The sequence below is a fragment of the Haliaeetus leucocephalus genome, unplaced genomic scaffold (genome assembly GCF_000737465.1).
Source record: "Haliaeetus leucocephalus isolate CR32 unplaced genomic scaffold, Haliaeetus_leucocephalus-4.0 Scaffold384, whole genome shotgun sequence".
Lineage (NCBI taxonomy): Eukaryota > Metazoa > Chordata > Aves > Accipitriformes > Accipitridae > Haliaeetus > Haliaeetus leucocephalus.
This window is the reverse complement of record NW_010972820.1, coordinates 7,013,623-7,033,061: the sequence shown is the minus strand read 5'-3', so window position 1 is coordinate 7,033,061 and position 19,439 is coordinate 7,013,623. Positions and strand designations below refer to the sequence as shown.

Here is a 19,439-nt window from a genome sequence, read left to right as displayed (position 1 = left end):
CATTTGACAATTTGCACATAAATAATGATGTAAACCAATACGTAAACATATGATAGTTTGTTGTTCTAGCAAAGTAAAAAGCCTGTTAACTTTGGTCAGAGTCTTTCTTAAGAGAGACAAAAAAAAAAAAAAACAAAAACCCCAAACACTGTTGATTGTTGCTACATTCACATGTAAAACTTCTAAGGGGAGGGGGAAACAGTAAAGAGAAGTAACAATTCTTAAAGCTGATGCATATAAATTCTTGTAAAATTTGTATCAAATACAAGAAAGCACTACAGGCAAATAATAGAAGTGTGTGTCCAGTGACAGAGTAGTGATACTTTGGTTCATCCTACAAGTAAGTACTATATTTATGAACTATTGCTACATTTAAAAGATGTCAGCCTCACAATTTGCAGGAGTGGAAATGTAATGAACTGTAGTCCTTCAAAAGCTCTGTTGAGAGACTTGTATTTCAGGATTGTTTGTTTTTAACAGAAGGCATTAAAATGAAATTTGCTGAAAAAAAATCACTGAATTCTGGATTGCTGGAGTAAGTAAGTGGGCTATTTTAAAATTTCTAAGAATATAACCAGACAAAAAGATATACATGGAGGAAAGGTGTGTAATAATGCTACTTATATGAGTTGACCGTGCAACGAGACGAGGGGCTTATCCCAACTAACTTCCATCCTGCCCTTCACTGTGTTTTGTGAACACACCACGCACGGGTCATATTTGGCTTCTTTTCAAGTTCTTTCAGTTACATTTTCTGGCTGTTTGTTCACTGACCACCCACCTTCTTCCCCCCAGGACACACTGCTGGGAGAGCAGGGGTCCCATGACCCCCGCCCTGCAAACAGGGTCATTCCCACCAAATTTGCTGAGACGGCACGTGTGGGTGACGTCATTCACATCAGGTATTTGCAAGTTCAGGCTTCGCCTGGACAGCTGTGCACGTGTACTTGCAAGTGATAAATGCCTTAGTACAACCTTCTGGTTTTGAGGTCATTGGTAATATGCAAAACTGGATAACATCTGATTTTCACACTTAGATGAAAAATAGGTTTTATTACATGGTTTGGCTCACAACTTAAGTGGTATAAATATATATACATATACATATATAGTATAGTGGTATAAATATATCTATAAATATACATGTATTCTTTGCTACACCTCAAACGTCACCATATCATCTTTGGGCTTAGCAAAACAAAAAGATAAAAGGACGTGCATTCTATCTTTCCCTGTGCACATTTTGGTTTCTTCTCTAAAGTAGCAAAGCATTTAGATACAACAGCATTGTCTGCACCACTGGACACAAGCACTGAGGTAATTGTTGTTCAACAACTTTGCAATGCCCTTTTCTTCTTTAATTAAATTAACCACAAAATGTACAAACACAAATACTGAGAAAAATCTGAGTCGTACAGGAAGGAAGAAAAAAAATGTATGTGCCAGGAAAGGACTTTGTTCCCCACTTCTACCCACACAAAGTGGGAGAGGAAAATAAAAGTAAAACCGAACCCCCTTCTTCCTCAGGGAATCTGACTATCTTTTTTTTTATCCCTGGAAGGCTCTGGCCAAAATAAAAAAAAAAAAAAAAAAAAAAAAAAAGAAAAAAAGAGAAGAAAGTCATCTGCCAAAAATCTCCTTTTACGCAGAATATTAAGAATATCTGTGTGTTTGCTTTTAAATTGCTTTTGGAAACAAAAGAATGTAAGTGAGATTTATTTTGGAAGAGCCACTTCAAGCTGATGCATTCCTTTGGTCATAAAGTTACATGACAATAATGTGTGGGGCTATAGCTGTTTTCTAGAAACCTGTGGTATTGTCCATGGCAGGTAGGGGTTTGCTGTGCCACATCTGTTTCGGGTAGAGCTGCAGGTAAAAGAATCTCTCTCCTCTCCTCAGAGAGGCAGAGGTAGCAGTTTCTTCCCTGCTTGCTGCTACTCTGGGTTTTTGGGTTATTTTTCCTTTTCAATTCCCAGTGGGGTGATTTGCACATAAAAGTACACAGCATTTTTTTCAAACCAACGGATCTAGGATTCTGTATGTCAAATGTCCAACTTTGGCAATACGAAAAACCACATTTGTTTAAAAAACATCGGTACATAAAACACATTTACTGAAACCCCAATCTTAGGTTCTTAAAACAGATGTGCAGAAAAAAATATCTACAAAGAATGGCCATAAAACAAAAAATAAAAACATTTAAAGTAAAAATTACAATGAATTTTCCAGTCATTGTAAACATTTTCCTAATTATTGCTTTTAGAATGATTAATTGCATAATAAATTATGAAGTACTATCATTGAAAAAATAATTATGGATAGATGATTGTCTTTTAGTAACTGGCGAGGCAATGCACAGTCCTTTGCCCCTTTTTATGCCCTGAGAAAACAGTAACTTTGGAGTTCCTTCTTTCAGCTGGAGAGCGTAGGGAAACTACTGTAAGCCAAGATTGCTTTGCAGCATTGAAACTATGTACAAGCAACTGCTACAGGCACCCTGACTTGCCAAGTCATAAATAAAAAAAAAAAAATCACTTTGCCAAAAAGTCTTAAGGGTCCATTGGTTCAACTGTTTCTTGCTTGACCTTTACAGGTAACAGAGGTAGTGGGTGACCGTGAGGCAACTTCATAATTGACATATCTGACGACTCATAAAGGTTGCATCCTGAGGAGATAAGTCCATTTCCCAGGTTCCTCTGCAGAGATACTTTCAGATTAGCTCCTTCCATTTCCCTCCTGAGCATGGTCAGTATATCCTTCTCCACGATCGATGTTAAGTCGATATTGTCCTCCACTTCTTCCAACTTGTCAGCATTGTCACTGATGTCAAACTTCTCGATCTCCTCGTTGATTCGATTCAGGTCCTCCATGGAGAGGCCGGAGGCAGGGGCGACGGGGCAGTTGCCCTTCAGGTGGACCTGGAGGCTGCAGAGGTGAATGTAGCTCTTGTGGCAGTGGATGCATTTATGGGGACGTTCCCGGGTGTGGAGACGCTTGTGCAGCTTCAGGTGCACAAACTGGGTGAATTTGGCCGGGCAGAGCTTGCACTGGTAAGGCTTCTCTCCAGAGTGGAGCCGCAGGTGGGTTTTGAGATTGCTGGTGCTGCTGAACCGCTTGTGACAAACCTAATGTGGGGGGTGGCAGAGAAACAGTGAATGAGTGGGAGGGGATTTTATGGTTTAAATCGCAGACGCCTAGGAGGAGATGGCAGGATGAAGCGGCAGCTTTTTGTGTCTTCACACTTTCTCAGAGAGGGAAAAAAATCCCCACCTTTTTTATTTAAATATTGCTGAACAGCAATTTGTGTGCAGTCGATGGCAAAACTGTATCGGGCAGACGTTGCTCTAGCAGGCTAAAGGCAACCCTGCTGTCTCACAGACGCTGCTGCACCAGGGCTGGAAACGGCTGTGATACGGACTCCAGCCCTGAGCAGCCATGGGTTTGTCACACAGCCCTCCCCACGCGCTGTACAGGGAGTGCACGAGCCCTGCCGTCCCTTCAGCCTCCAAGGGAAGTTGTCTCTGTGGTGTGTTACATACCTGACACTCGTGCGGTTTTTCTCCCGTGTGTACCAGATAGTGCTTCTGGAGGTGAGCCAGCTGCGTGAAGCCTTTATTGCAAGTCTGGCATTTAAATGGTCTCTCTCCACTGTGTACTCGGAGGTGCACCTAGGGAGAAACAAAGCAATTAACAATTTGCAGTTTCCAGTACTGTAACAGAAGTTCTTTCAGATGTTTCCTAAAGTTAGCGGAAGACTCCCATTGCCAAAAGACAATGTTATCTAGTTAATTAGGTGGCGTCAGTATTAAAACACTCTCTTTACAACCATGCTTTCTTGCTGGGGGGTGGCATATTAAGCCCAGACTGATAAATAGCCTAAAAGCAAGGGAGGCCTGTCCCTACTTTTCCTAGATAACCTACAGGGAGAAACCAGAGCCTTCCAAGAAGGCTCGTGTCTTATTCTCCACTGCCTACCTTCAGATTGGAGAGCTGGCCAAAGGTCTTGGAGCAAACGTTGCATTCGTACTTGATCTTCCCGTTCTGCTTCTTCAGTGGGTATGGGAGCGTTTTGTAACCGGTCACATTCCTCTTACTTTTAATGAGATTCATGGCTTCTTCACTGCCGGTGGCAGCCAATACCACTGAGGTAGGTTTAGGTTGCATTATGTGTTCTGAACTGGCTGCTGTACCAGCTGTGGGTGACCCGCTGGTAGGGCTGCATGGCTTGTCCTTCATGCTGGCAGCAGCGCCCGTGATAGAGAAGGCACTGTTAGGTGCTGGTATGAGGAAGTCTCTCGGATGATCAGGCTGCAGCAATCGACGGCCTCCTTCACTGGGCAACGAACTGGGGAGTGTGGTGGGGTTCAACATGTGGTGGGAAAGGCTACCTCCGCTGAGCAGGTTGCCATAAAGAGGATACATCCTTGGGAAGAGATTGAAATTGTTGATGCCATTGATATTGTTCAAAGCGCTCAGGTTATTACAGCTCATATTGAATGGAGGTAACAGGAATTTGGGGTAGTGGGGGTTATAGGATGGTAGAAAGGCAGGTGGGAGGTGGCCAGGGGGTGCATATCCAGGATAAGACCCCAATCCTTCTGAGCCGTACGATCCGTTCAAGTAAGAGTAGGGCTCTCTGTGCTCTTGGGAAGTAGGTGCCAGAGGTGAAACCGTGACCCCTGGACTGCTGTGAGGGCTTGAACTTTTTAAACTTTGGTCTGGGCTGCTCCTCCCGGAAGGACTTGGCGTAGTAGATGTCTGGATGGGCGAGTGAGTAATGTAGCTGGGTCTGTCCATCCCGTATGCTAAGGAAGCTTTCAGATAGTCTTCCGGAATGTGAGGTCGGATTGGGTAGACAACTCGAGGGAAGAAACACCTCTCCGGGCTATAGTTCTTACGTAAATCATCCAAGTCTTTTTCTGGAGTAACTGGTGAAATGTTGGTCTGGAAGAAGTCTTTTCCTTTTGGGGGATTGGATTCCATTTTCAGGATTTCTTTCACACTGTGCTCCTTCTTTGGGATGCTTTTCTGATAGAGCTCATCTTTATCAGCACTGTGCTGCTTTGGATTAGCGTGGGTTTGTGCTGAAATACAAAGACAAGGTAATGATTATTTAGATGTGCCACCAGCATTATCTCTTTTCAAAACACAATCTAACTCCTCCAAGTTTAGTGGGAAGGAAGGGCCACTTTTAGATACGAGCAATTATTTAACTCGCCAAAAAACTAATTTCTGTGTGAAGAAATGCCTGCTGGTATTAAGTGTTAATAAAACGCATTGTTAATTTAAGGGATACCAGCCAGTAAACACAGATCTGGATGATGATTCATTTGCAGAGTGCTAGTCTCCACTTTGCAAACTCATTTCACCTTCCTTTCCCCTTAAATTTGACTAGCTTTGCTGTTGAATGTCTATTTAAGCAGTATTTCTAATAAATGCAGTAACAAGCATTTGTTCACAGTACAGGTTTAACAGAAGGAGTTTGCAGAACGCAAGCTCCAGAAATGTTCCCCAGTAAAATAACAAGGCATGACAAATCGGCTTTTGCCAAACCACAGCAGTCACTTCACCAGCCAGTTCAATTACTTACAGTACCAAAAAAACCATGGCTGGCTAGGATGAAAGCCTTCTTCAAAGAGAAGGTATTCTCCATCAGTAAACAGATCATTACTCATTAAATATACTGCTTAGGAACATCTACAACAAAGCAGACTATTTACTGCAGATTTCTGTGGCATTCAGTCTATGCAAAACTCCTCTGCTTACAGCTGTACTTTATAAAAAAAAAAAAAAATGCTGAAGCAAAGCAAAAGAAAGCAAGACTAGTTGGCTCCAGCTTAAGTTGAAATGTACTTTAAAAAAAAAGGAAAAAGAAATATGTATTTAGAAGGAAATGCAAGCTAGCATCCATTCAGCTCAGTTCAGTGCATACACTGTTTGTTTGTATTCAAAGACACTATCTTGTTATCTGGACATAATACAATATAAACCGTACACTGAATGATGTCCCCAATAGAAAAAGAAATCCGCTTTTATCTAATCTCCCAAAGTTAATAGTTATATAATCTTGAAATGATGACTTGCAAGATATTTTATTATAGGGGAAAAACTACAAGAAGGTTTCATATTTGTGGTTAGTTATGTGCAAGGTTTTCCATCAAAAGGTACAAGTCAATGCTCTAAAGTATTGCAGCCCTTTAGCCAAGTTCCTACTTTTGTGACTGACTGTTCTTATGTCACTAACTGAGGTGAGAAACAGTTACTTCTGATTTTTGGAGGACCAGCTGAACCCAGTGAGGAAGATGGGAACAGACAATGACCACGCCATTTTCAACACGGATTCTTTGCTTTGCTATTCACTACCCTGATGGAATCTATTATTTGGCAACATTACCCTATAAGGCAAAGAAACAGCCATTTATTAAACGTATCCAAGAAAACGGCTGCTTTCAAAGCACGCTCCTACTCACAGCAACGCCCTTTTACAGTACATCCTTTTTCAAATGGCATTAGACTAGTAGCAAGCAAATTTAGTTTGAGATATGTAAGCAGTTTGTGTATTTTCAAGTTGCAACGAAATGCAATTGAACGCAGTTATGTTCAATTAAAATATTTATGATAAAACATAGGGTGTGATGCACAGCAAGCACGTACACATGTAAGTGCACAGGTAGCTTCGCAATTACTTCTCTCAATGTTAAAAGTTTAATGTAGAGCTGTTTCAAAAATAAATTAGTAGCGTCTTGTTGTCTGGCATTAAAAGGCATCTACTTTCTTTGGTCATTTTGTCTGTACTCGTGGACTGGTAACTCATTTTCTAAATGTCCACCCAGATTTTTGGGTATAACATAGCCTACTAGGTTCAAGAAGCTCCACAACGGCACTGTGGATAATATTATCTACATCTTCTTATCAGCTGCCTGTCACCACACCAGCATCTCAGAGCAAACATTCCTGGTGACACTATCAGTATCGGGAAGTATCGAGACCGGGAAGTACTGAAAGCTGGGGGGAGGAAGCTGGACTTGTGAAGCCTCGCAGCAGAAAAAATAAATAAATACCACCTTATCAGCCCCATATCAGTTTCTCAGCGGGGTCTGTCGAGCAGGAAGTTCAAATTGACACTTTTCTCTTTTAAAGAAAAAAAAATCCGGGGGGAGGGGAAGAGGAAGGAGAAGTGCTGGCGCTGCTGGAAAAGCAATAGAAAAACCAGGGCCGCTTCAGCTGGAGGAACAGCTCCTACTGTCACAAGGTTAAACATCAGGGTGGGGGCGTACGTGCCTTATGTGCCGGAGCAAGCCCATCAGTGACAGAAAGGAAGCTCACACCGAGGACGTAACTTTCTTTGTGCAACAGGCCCATATCCCCACGTGACAGACTAAAGATAATTGCTCTTTCCTCCCCTTCGAAGTTTTCCCGGTAAAGCCTTCCCTCCTACTAATTTCCATGTGTAGACAGAAGTTGCAATATTTAAAGATTATTTTTCAAGTCCAACTGTGACAGCTCTCTTTAGTTTGCAAGCTATCTTTGGTCCATAAATCCCTTCTTGGCTTTTTCCCCTATTACCTGAGCACAAGGGACACTTGGGAACACCAGAGAGATCAAAACATAAACAAGTGTGTCAGCACTGTGTAAAATAAGAGAAGGTAATGTTGGGGGCCAAGAAGAGGTTCTTATGTTTTATACTGAACATGGATTTAAACCAGGGCTGAAACCGATTGCGAGGTTTACAACGTTTCTTGTTGCTCTTAAAGGAGCCATACTTCAAAGTTAGAGAGATATATTTCTTATAAATGGATTTTTTTTAACTTGTGATTTTAGATTTAAGTTCTTACCTATCACAATGTCTCCCTCTTGCTCTTGAAATGCGTTTCTCCCTCCCACCCCCATATACATATATATACACTAAATATAGGCACATACTCTTCCAAGATCTGTCTAGTTTCTGTGGTCAGAGACACACACAGAAAAGAGGTTCATGACAAAACAAGAACAGTGCAGCTGCATTTCTAAGTTACTGATCTGAGGGGAGGGGGGGAATAAGAAAGAAAAAAACCCAGACGTGCCTCTTTAGGAGCCTGATCCACTTTTAACTGAGGTCAACAGATTATTTGCTCAGATCTGAGATTAGTGAGTGCGTGCAAGAGGAAACGGGACAAAACTCTCTGTTACTTTTAAGTATTAATAAAACTTGAGTGGAGGGGCTGCCTGAAGTGACTCCAATGTGGGTGTTCCAGCTACAGACTGCTGCATAGCTGTAGGCTTTGCTCTCATTTCTTGTGCTCCAAGCTGTAGCCTAAGAAAGACTTCATAAAAACAATGATTTGTTTTTTCTAAAAACTTGAAAAACGGTTGTAGGCAGACAGTAATTTCAATAGTAATTTCAGGAGCGACATGGTACTGAACACTTCGAGTGGTGGAGCTTAATTATGCCGATTCACATTTTCGATCTAAATTAAGCACCTCTTTTGCTAGTAGAAAGAGAACCTCGAAGTTGTGAAGCAGGCAAAACAAAGAATGTTTCCACTCAAAATGAGAACGGAGACCAACATTTAGAAGTATATAATTTGATCATCTGTTTTCTAAATGTGTCCAAGGCAGGGTGACATGCCTTTGAAAACATTTTGCTCAGAGAAGGTCTTTAAGGGAGCCTTCAAATAATCCTCAATATTAAGTCAACTTTAGCCCCCAAATTCTGGTTTTGTGAAGACAACCTTTCATATAATTTCAAAATTATTTTCCTGAGCCCTTTTGAAGATTCCAGGAGGCATTTTTTTAAGCAAGTGCAGATGTTTCCTCTCAACCCAAACAGAAAAGCTTCAAAACCTGAAAGTGAAACTGCCCATAAACAAAAGGGAAAGCGAGCAGCAGGGCTTAGCTAATGGCCAGCGTTGTCAGGGCCAGCAGGAAGAAGAAAAGAATCAATCACATTTAAGAAACAAGCATTAAGAAGTTAATCTTCACAGAATCCGTAAGATTTTAAATAATACTGCATTAAACCTGTTAATGAAACAAAAGGATTGCCAAATGTTTTTATAAATATGCAAATTGTCTTCCCCCAACTCAAACTTTTTTTCTGAAGCTTGACCAAAAGAAGCTGTCACCTGCCCATACTTGACTGAGGAGACAAACACGACATAAGCAGCAGGAAGTTGCATCATATGATTGCAATACATGAACATTATTATCAAATAGTCATGTCCTGAGTCAATGCAATTATTTGGGGTTCTTGTTTTTTGGGTTTTTTTGTTTTGTTTTGTTTTTTTTAAAACTGTTACCCTCTCCACCCTCCATCCCAAAATAATCCTCCTACGATGAGGTAGGAATGTTAAATGATGTGGGACCCCCAAAGCAAATTCCCTCGGTCTGTTCACTAGTCCAAAAAAAACCAACCACCACAGACTAAAAGACAATCTGAGGGCCCAGTTGAATGAGCATAAGCACATTTAACAAATTACTGAAAATTGATTTTTTTGGCCAGCAGAATACAGAAATCTTGTGCCATCGCACTTAAAACCATTTCCTGGACAACAGCACGATCTGAAGTTGACGTATCCCGAATCTCAATAGAAAACAACATCAATGGCCTCAAAACAGGCAGAAAGGAGAACGGGATCGTTTGAAAAAAGAGTGAGTTTCCACCACTGGGATAACGCGGAGTCTTGCTTCTACCACTGTTGTGCAATTCCTTGCAGGCACTTCAACATCCACTCGAAATTACGTAGCTCCACTCAGAGCTAATCATGGCCGTGAACGTAGGTGTGTGCTTCAGCGTCTGAAGGACTGGGTCAAAGGCCCCAGTTGAAGAAAACACAGAGGACAGGGTTAAACCCATAACTAAGTACACGCCTAATTGCTGTCTTGAATCTGGATGCTTTCCTTCTACGGCACAAATGAACTAACGCTGGAGAAGTTACCTTTAATTTGAAAGTTTGCTGTTACAGAGGCAAGCAGATGTTATATGTGGATGTGTAAATATATTTATGCTCTAAAGTGGTAGTTCTCTCATTTTTGAGGCCACTAATTATGGGAAATAAAGCCAGAGAAATTCTCTGATACATTTTTCTTGGAGGCCTATCCCACTCGGGTGCTTAAAGAGGAACTGATGTGCTGAACTCCCAAGACCGTGATCCCCAAAGCCCTAAGGCACCTAAAGCAGTTGCCTATATTTTAAGTTGGCAAGACTGGAAGCTTTCCGTAGGTGTGTGTCCCAGGTGGCCTCTCCTGTGCTGGGCTGGGCAACCAGCCAAGACACAGCTCTTCCAAAGCCTCCCGCGGGCACCAGCGTGCTCTGCACACCCAAGACGCAGTGGAGGGAGGGAACTGGGCACAACACACCATGGCCATGGGCTGGCACTGCTGCTGCACCACACTCGCACCAACATGTGTCCCAGCAGGAGAGAGCCCTGACTTCAGCCTGTGGTGGGACCTGGACCCCAACTTTCCCTCCCTCTTCCTCAAAGGGTGCCAAAACCAGCAGCCAGGAACTGGGAGAGGCGGCAATGCTTGCCTGCTCCTCTGAGGGAAGCCATGCCACTTTAAACACCGAATTATTAGCGATCCTTTTGGCTGGAGATGGCTTTCCTGACTTTCTAGGAGGTGTAGGAGGTGACCAGTGGGGGGTCTCCCCAAGCAAGATTGTGTTACGATGTTTTGATGGGGCAAAGCCCCACATCTGCAGCAGGTGCAGGATAGTAGCAATTTGGGGACATGCCTTCTGCACTTTATTCGTAGACACACGCAGTGCAAGGGCACCTTGGCCAGGCTTGCAATAGAGAGAGGTTGGCAAGGCAGCAGGATGCTCGCTAATTTTAGATTTTACTAGAAGTGGCCTGGGAGGAAGGAGAAGAAGAAAACTGAATGGTGCTGACATTCACTTTAAACTCATCTGGTTCCAGTACTAACGCTGGAAAAACCATCCCTGCTTGCACTGTTGCTACAGGACCTTCAGCAAATAAGCATCTTTGGGAGACCTCTGGATTTTTTTCCGTACTTTTCAAAAAAGGGCACTGAAACATTACAAAACCTCAATCCTTATGGTACCTGTAGGGTTTCTGGCCCAACTGCAAGCTTTAGGCCTGAATGTGTGTGTTTGTCACAAAGATAAGGGGAAAAAATGAAAAAAGTGAGAACATTTTCTCATTTTTCTGAACTGCTGTTTTCTTTAGGTGGAGGGGGCTAACATAAAATTTCTAAATGGTTTAAACAGAATTATCTTCACAAAGAAGAAAGGATATTTCAATCTCAGCATCCGGAAAGATTGCTCTTTCAAATGTTAAGGCTGAACTCCACAATTGTTGCTCAAGATCCCATCTCTCTAAATGCATACATTGATCCTACTTTTACTAAAATGGATTATTCTGCACATGTCCAGACACCCCTAGTTTTAACCTGAGTAACCAGGTAATTAGTTGACACTTGACAAGTACATTCCTCACTACTTCTGCAAGGCAACCTGAGATGCCAGCAGATGCAGGAAACTGAGGCTGCGTTTGTGTATCCTCCTAGCTAGTGGCCAAATGTGTTCTGGCTGGATCTTTGCAAACTCCTCATCCACAGGAACCCTTAATGCTATTGTCTCGTCCTACCTGCAGGTTCCACTGCAAAGCCAACAGTTCATCATATCAGGAAATAAAACTGCACAGTGAGTGCTGAAATGACATATGTGCAAAGATGACAGAATCAGTGAGATATTTTTTGAAGAGGGAATATAGCAGCATAGGACATCCCCTCCCTCTCTTCCCTCTGCCATTAACAGAAAGCAAATTTTCTTCTATAATTTGTAGGGAAAGACCAAAAACTGGTGAAAGGACGACATTCATGGAGGACAGATGTACTTTTGATTAATCTGAATGTGTGACATCATTTTCATGATGCGGGGTTACATTTTAGCTCTAATGATCCCCAAAGTAACACTGATATTTTATAATCCATTATTTGTTGCCAAATAACAGCAAATAGTCCTTTTCACAAAAAAAACTGCTTGCATTTTTTCCTTCACATTTCAGTGTAGGTGCTGGCAGAAGGACAAAAGAATGCTCTGCTCTATCTCAGAGCAGCTAGCAGGAGGGGAGGCAGCCTAAGAGTCGAATCAGAAGTCAGCAAGAATCTCTCCCTCTCTTCAAGGGGCCCTGAGTGAGGTGCTAGGCAGTGATTAAACTATGAGTAAAGCGCTGAGGCTGGAAATGGTCAGAAACCACAGCGGAGCGCAGAGATAAACTCCTGGAAATACCTCTTTCCCCTGCTACCAGTGCTATTATTTTTGAACAGAAAACGAAAGTTGCGATATACAGCCAAGAAACGGGGACAAAATACACTGAGCTTAAAAAACAAGTAACCAGATTAGAAGACCACAGAAGGTTTGCTCCCATAAGATAAGTAAGCGTAGATGCAAGGCTCAAAGAGCATTATGCAGTCAACATATATTTTGTCAGACACCTAGACAGTCATGGCACATGGCTACTTCCTTGTACAGTGAGGACAGCCCTTTGGGAGCATGACTGGACAGCCTTTAGTATATGCTATCAAAGCAAACTTTTGCTTAACACGCTACAAGATCTGGACTTGGAAAGCCTGAGAGTGAACCGACATCTATGGTTCTGAAGGCATAGGATAGATTCAGGTTGTCTGTCCAGAATTTCATCAGATAAGACTCAGACTGTAAACCACTAACTGTTCAGATTTTTTATAATCTGTTTACATTTGAACGGGCACAGGGAACTCATTCTGTTGTGTTGGGTTTTTTAATTCCCCTTTTCCACTCCGAGCTACCTACTGTGACACAACAAGATGATGCAGCTGTGTAATTATACAACTTATTATTAGATCATATAGGCAGAAGGAACATTGCTAGCATTCCTTGTTTATACTGTAATCCACTTACTGAGGTTCATCATTGTCAGCTCTCTGGAGGACGGATAGTGCAGCCTCTCTGCAAAGTCTCGGCAATACCACACAAGCAGCTCTTGGTTGGCAGGGATGGGCTTGATGGTGTAGAAGTAGATGTTCATTCCATTCTGACAAGCAGCCAAGTTCTGTTCCTGAACAGAGTAGCCAGGGTTTACATAACGCATCCAGTTGCTCTTGTCCTCGTTAAATCCATCAATGAAGTGGTGAAGCTCACCACTTGAATAGATCTGGAATAGAGAGGAAGTGCTTATGAATATATATACGCACAATACGCGCACAGAGTCCAGAGGAGAAAAATGATAAGCTTTTTTTTTTTTTTTAAAACAAGCAGATATTACTGAAGTAAGAATCCAAGCTGGGTTCCCCCCTTTCCAACTATGATATCCTCTGTGTTAAGAAAAGACATGCTTATTCAAAGGTAAGTCCACAGTCACCTTTTCCATTTCTGCTTACCCTGTGTCTCTGCTAGTATGGACAAACCAGACCCAAAATCTGAAATGCAGAGTACTCTCCTTGCATGAACAGTCTACCTTAGAGTCCTTTTCCTGGTGCTATGATCAAGAAGTGGGTGATGCTAATGACTGCAGGTCTGAGTGCATGCTTGCCTTAATGCTTTGAGTCACCTGTGTATAAGACTGACTGGCTGTGCTACGTCAGAGTCTTTCTCGACTTTTTCTATGGCCTCTGTACTTGCAGTTTCCTACCACCTCCACCCAAAGGTTTAAACTATGCAAACATCCTCCACCTCCCCAGAGTCCTAAAGCAACACTTGCTCATAGCTGGACTGTAACCCTTTTGTAGAAAGGCTGGGTGAGGCAAAGATGAACTTCACCTGCCATAACTTAACGAAGACCTGGAGAGGGGCCAGCAGATGAGAAGTCACTTTTCCTACTGAGGGACACGTTCTGGCTTGCCCACAGAGGGGAAAGAAAGCATGAATCTGAAAACTGCTCAGCGGCTTGGGGAGAAAGAAGTCCCAATCACTGACAGAAGCTACTGTTTCTTAAATAATTCTCTTATTCACCACTTTAAAAAAAAAAAAAAAAAATCAAGAAAAATCCAGGAGACGCATTTGTTAAAGACACATCCCTTACTCTCAGGGGGAACTAGCTCCATGCTGGATAAAATGGGGTTCCTGGGTTTCGCAGAACAGATGACCAGGTGAAAGCCAGACCTTGAAGCAGGAGCAGCTTGCACCAGTGACGCACCTCGCTGAGCAGGAAATGCCTTTTCGAAGGGGAGACTGAGCTTATCTCAGGGGGAAAACACTCCACAGCGTGTTCCTGCCTTTGTGTTCACGCCACTGTCTTTCCCACCTACCTGGCCGGGCAGCGCGTCCTGTGAGCGCCTGCCGGCCGGCCGGGACCTCTCCTCTTCTCCCCGAAAGAGCCGCCGGCGGAGGGGCGAGGCAGCCTGGCCCTTTAACGCGGGCCGTAAACACCAGAATCACTTTCTTTAAGAGTAACTTCCTGTAAACTGAGAAGGGGGAAATACATGTGGCCTCATCAAAGCAGCTTGCGAGAGATTTTGCGGTGTGTTTGTTATGAGAAAATGGAAGGGAGCCGGGCGAGTTGTGCTGCATCAATAGGAGCCTTCGGGTTTCTCTGCTCACCCCGGCTCGCAAACTTCCAGGAATGCAGGGCTCCGGCCCTCGACCCCTGCCACTGCTTCCCAAACCGACCCTCCACCACTCCCACGGCAGGGCCACGGATGCTGCAGGTCACCATGCTCCGGCTCCGGGGCGAAGGCGCCCCACAGGGCTCCCACCTCTTCTGGGGAAGGCGAGACCAGATGTGCTGAGTCACGGCACGGTTCCCAGAAATGACGTTGGCCCCGGGCGGCCCTGCTCCCCTCGTGCGGGCAAGGAGCAGGCAGCATCCCCCCGCGCGCATAACAGATGTTCCTGCTCCTGCCAGCAAGCCCAGGATGCCTTTAATAACATGTGGGAAGTTATCTCCCACAATTTCCTTCGCATATGCAAGCCTGTGTCAGACCCCTAGGAAGGAATTCATTTTTGGTGCAGCAGCCTGTCTTGAACGAATCAAGAGATTATAACAGGGAATTTAACGATGCTTAGATGGCTCCTAGGATATTATTTCTGAGGATCCCTCCACATTAAGGCTTAAAATCACATCATGAGAATGATGTCATCTTTCTCGCTGCAATATAGGAACAAAGTCCTGCAAGATGGTTAGCAGCCCCTCTTCCCAACGTTTGCTGTCTTATTAACAACTGGCAGAGCTAGGGGCGGTGTACCAGTCTCTTCCTCTGCTGGACACAAGCTCCCGAAAAAACTCGGCTAAAAGAAACATTTTGTAGCTTTGTGAATGTGAAAACAGTTGCCTGCTTTGTAAAAATGCCCATGCAAAATAACTGCCTGTGCAATGCTGTATTGCATCGCATGAAGACAATCTGAGAAAACCAAAATGATGCAATTAGGTAGGAAGAAAGGGGTGTGGGGAATGCTAGTGCTTGCCCTGGGTTTCACCTGGATGTGAGGTTGGGATATTGCTAAGGCAGGCAGGCACCTGGGCACAGAGGCTTGGATATACTCCCAAATCCACTGATTTAGACACAACCTAAATGGCTAGAAGGCAGCAAAACAAATCCATGGAAGGAGATGGGGCTGAAGGAATGTTCTCTAACAATTAATAATGGGTCTGCAAAGAAAACTGAGGATTATTTCAATTGATAAACCGGAAGCATACTCCCCAGCACAGACTTCCTAAGCCAAAACAAATTGGCTGGTGCTCCCTTCCAGCTTATAGTACAGACAACAAATTAGGCATCGCCTCTAGTGTTTGTCTGCCATTAATGGATTTTTCCCTTCCCTAAGATCCGTGGGCTGCTCTTTTAGCACTTTCTGAAGTGGACTAGAAAAGCTTATGACTTGAATGACATATGCTTAAGACCACCACCACTGTGTTATAGCAGTTCTATTCAAAACCCAGGAAAAATGTCACAAAATGTATCATAATTCCAGAGTAAAAGATTATGCAGTACTTTCACAGCTTCTTCATAGCTGGAAAAATCAAGGATATGTGACATTTGCGTAAATAAGAATGACTTTCCACTGTGAAGAAATGCAAAACAACCTGCCCCTACAGCAAGCAGCAGAACTATTTCTTTACACAGTCAAGCACTGATCCATTTCGGAAGACAAGAGCCGGGAAGGGCTGTGCATCTTCCCTGCTCTCTCCACCCACAGTCCCTACATCCAAGACAGCCAGGCTTCTGCTCAGCTTAGTTCACCCCACTGGCTCTGTTCATGCCTGGCAGCATACAGAAATTGCCCCCTGCATTCACACAGGTCTGAAGCAGGAAGTGACCCAGCTTCTCAGCCGTACTCATTTAGCAATCTGCTTACTGCAACAACATGGTGCTGTTTTTTCCTGCTTACCCGCCAAAAGTATTTTCTGTTCGCATTCTTGGGAACCGTATCGCTGGTATAGATCTCTCCTACCAGGGGTCCAAAGCGCGTTCCTTTTGGGATGTACTCTTTGCTTATAACTCCAGTGACCTACAAGAAGAGCAGCACAGGATCAGTCCATCGCCAACAGAAATCAAGAAGTCTTCCTTCCTCTCCCCTGTCCCCCAAACTTAACAAGGTAAAGCAACCAATGCAAGAAATTTGTAGTGACAGCTCAGCAAAACAGAAATAAATTAACAACTGTGCTGGATACGATACAACCAGCTTTGCTAGATACTAGCATCTTACTGAGACATATGGAAGCCAAAGAAGAACACCACCTGAAAAATGGGTTTTGTGGAAATACATTTACATGAAGGAACAGTAAGCGAAATGTACAGAGACTGTCAAATATCTTCAGAAGTTATTTCTCCTATCAAAGGCAACCCCCAAAAGTCTAGTTCCAGCGAACAAAAATATTCAATAGCTATCAATCACTTCACTGCTACAGAGCTTGCTTTTCTAATAAGTTAGGAACTGGAATGACTGCTCCTCCAGATCAAAATGAAACCTTCTCCCCCACCCCCACCTTCTTCGCTCTACACCCATCCTGATAGCTAAAATGAGAATGAAAAAAAAGACAATCTACAATTCTCTCACCAGCACACAGTGGCATACAAAACAGAATATGAAATGGCTTTGGGACATGTACTCACAGATCACCCTCTTTTATAAAAAGGAGGCAACAGTTCCGGTAACATATGTCAAGTGGGTTTGGTCAAAAAGGCGTAAGGGTTTTGATGAAAATGCTCCACTATGCTAGGTCTAAAAAATGTACTCTAGTTGTTCAGCTTCCTTCTTGACAGTAATTATACCAAAAAAAGTCACTGACCACAAATCAGGAAGCAATTCATCATTATTGAGAAGAACGTGCCTTGGAGTAACCCTTTGCAAAACACTGCTGAGTTATTGGTTTTGTCTCTCTCTGTTCCTCACCAATCTTCTTAAATTTAACGTACCCAAACAATGTTAGAAAACCAACAATTTTGTAAACCCAAACCCCCAAGCTTTTGCAAGATTGATCCTGCTGCTCAGATAGTGGGAAAAAAAAGAAGGTAAAAAAACCCATTAATTTTATATTATAACCAAATTTTCATGGCAAAATGTATTAATTGTATCCCCTTCATACATCCTGCCACTTGTCTTTTTTGCTCAACAGGACTTCAGAACAATACAGGAACAGCAGAAGTGGCTGACAACACTGAGAGTTGGGATTACTGCTGTCTGTATCCTGCAAGGAATCAATGCTCGTACCAAAGCATATTAGCACTCATCAGACCCTGCAGATAGCTCACTTCAGTGAGCATTTCTTCGTAACAGTCCTTCACAGCAAACGATGGTAAAAACCTGGACTGTGGACAGCACTTAAACTACCTAACCCTTGTGACTTTCTTATGCTACATTTTCTTCTGTTTTATCACCCATGGTGTGAGAGAGGGAGACAGACAGACAAATACTTGCTTGTGTATTGGTCAAGATTAAAAATCCCAGCAAACAACCAACGCCTAGCATAATTTCATGTTAAATGTCAAAATAAAGGGGACAAATAACAGCCATGGAATCAAGCAGGTAATCCACCCGGAAACAGATTGCTGGGTGTATGTGGTGGCTGTTTGCGCTCGCCTGTGTTTCAACATGTGTTTCAGCACACTACAAAAAAAATTAAACATCAACAGTAGAGGTAGTTAAATGCTCCATTGATCTGTGCATCTGGACTGAAGAGAGAGAAAAGGGACTTCCAGAAATTTTCCTACACGTACCACAAGCTGAAACAAGCTCAGTGGCTCAGTTTTATTTTTGTCTTGCTTGTACATTTCTCATAGAGAGCTGAAAAAGGCAGATGTTCTTCTCATCTTCCCCATATATCTTCATTTACATCCATCTGCCCTCTCATGAAAAGTTCACAAGCAAGCTACAGCATACCCTACCAGTTTTACTGCATGGTAGCTTGAGTTTTTTCATGGTTTTAAAATATTTTGGCCTTAATTAAAATGACTTTAATGAAATTCTCAGAATCTCTAGAAATCACTCCTCAAACTAGTCAACTTGAAACACTCACTCAACTGGTGTCTGACACAGCAGATACTTTTTGATATCTACCTTACATGCGATGTTTGCTTTTCCCCTGGCACAGCTGAACATGAAGACGATTTCTCACCCTGCACCCATGAGAAGGTTATTTTGGCAGAGGATGTTCTCCACATCCATGTGTGCCCACTGAAGTTTTGCTACACCAGACTAAAGCTGTCCAGACGACTTTTAACCGAGGGTGGCCTTCTGGTCAGCAATTCCTGGCCTCCGTTGTGCCCCCACGAGCTCAGCTGCTGTGGTCGAGGAGGGGTACCCCCCAGGAGAGGGGTTCCAGCAGTGCCAGGACAGGCTGGCTCCAGGCTGCCCACGGCCCCCCCCGCTGCAGCCAAAAGGGGCTCCTGCCCTGCCGTAGCTTAGGCGGGGGGCAGCTTAACAAGAGGCCACGAAGCACAGAGCTGCCGAGGGCTTGTAGAAGAAAGAGTGAAGGAACTCCACGTCCAGAGCTGAGGGGAAGCTGTCTGCAGGCTGCCGAAAAGCTGTGGCAGAGAGGCATTTCAGACTTGTGTCCACCAGGTGTCCTTCAGCACGCTGCTGCATCTCGGCGATGAGACCTTCCGAAACAGCCTCGCGGCAGGGAACCACAGGGGAGCATGACCTGAGCTCGCCCCCCACAAATAAAAGCCTAACTGCCCTTGCGCAGCGTTCGAGGTCTGAAGCACGCCGTAAGGGAGCAACGTGCTATTTTCAGAACAATTTCCTCTCTACAGACACTTACCCCCTCTCCCTTCAAAGCTCCAACTTTCAATGCTCTTGCAAGCCGGCCGCTACCACATTTTTCCTTTCAGTAAAAGAGCATTTCCAGCACGAAGTCCAACGTTAGCCTGAAGCCGCGAGGAGGGTTCTCGGCCCGGCGGGCAAGCTGTGCGGCTCCTGCCGAGGCCGGGCTGAGCTAACCCGCTCTCCCCTCGGTCGGAGCGGGACGGGACGGGACGGGACGCGCCGAGAGGAGCCGGCCGGCGAGCGGGGGCCA

At 43.8% G+C, this 19,439-nt stretch overlaps 1 protein-coding gene across 1 annotated transcript in view; it reads right to left on the bottom strand.

Annotated features, from left to right (window-relative positions):
- Nucleotides 1-2,442: 2,442 nt before the first annotated feature.
- Nucleotides 2,443-19,439, bottom strand: part of PRDM1 (PR domain containing 1, with ZNF domain) — a 26,367-nt gene continuing 9,370 nt past the window's right edge. Inside the window, exons 3-7 of the mRNA XM_010573389.1 lie at nt 16,310-16,429; nt 12,884-13,136; nt 3,976-5,084; nt 3,540-3,668; nt 2,443-3,125 (exon numbers count right to left, since the gene is read on the bottom strand). Of these exons, the coding sequence (XP_010571691.1) occupies nt 2,550-3,125; nt 3,540-3,668; nt 3,976-5,084; nt 12,884-13,136; nt 16,310-16,429 (2,187 nt within the window). The 3' untranslated portion in view covers nt 2,443-2,549. The remainder of the gene's footprint in view (nt 3,126-3,539; nt 3,669-3,975; nt 5,085-12,883; nt 13,137-16,309; nt 16,430-19,439) is intronic.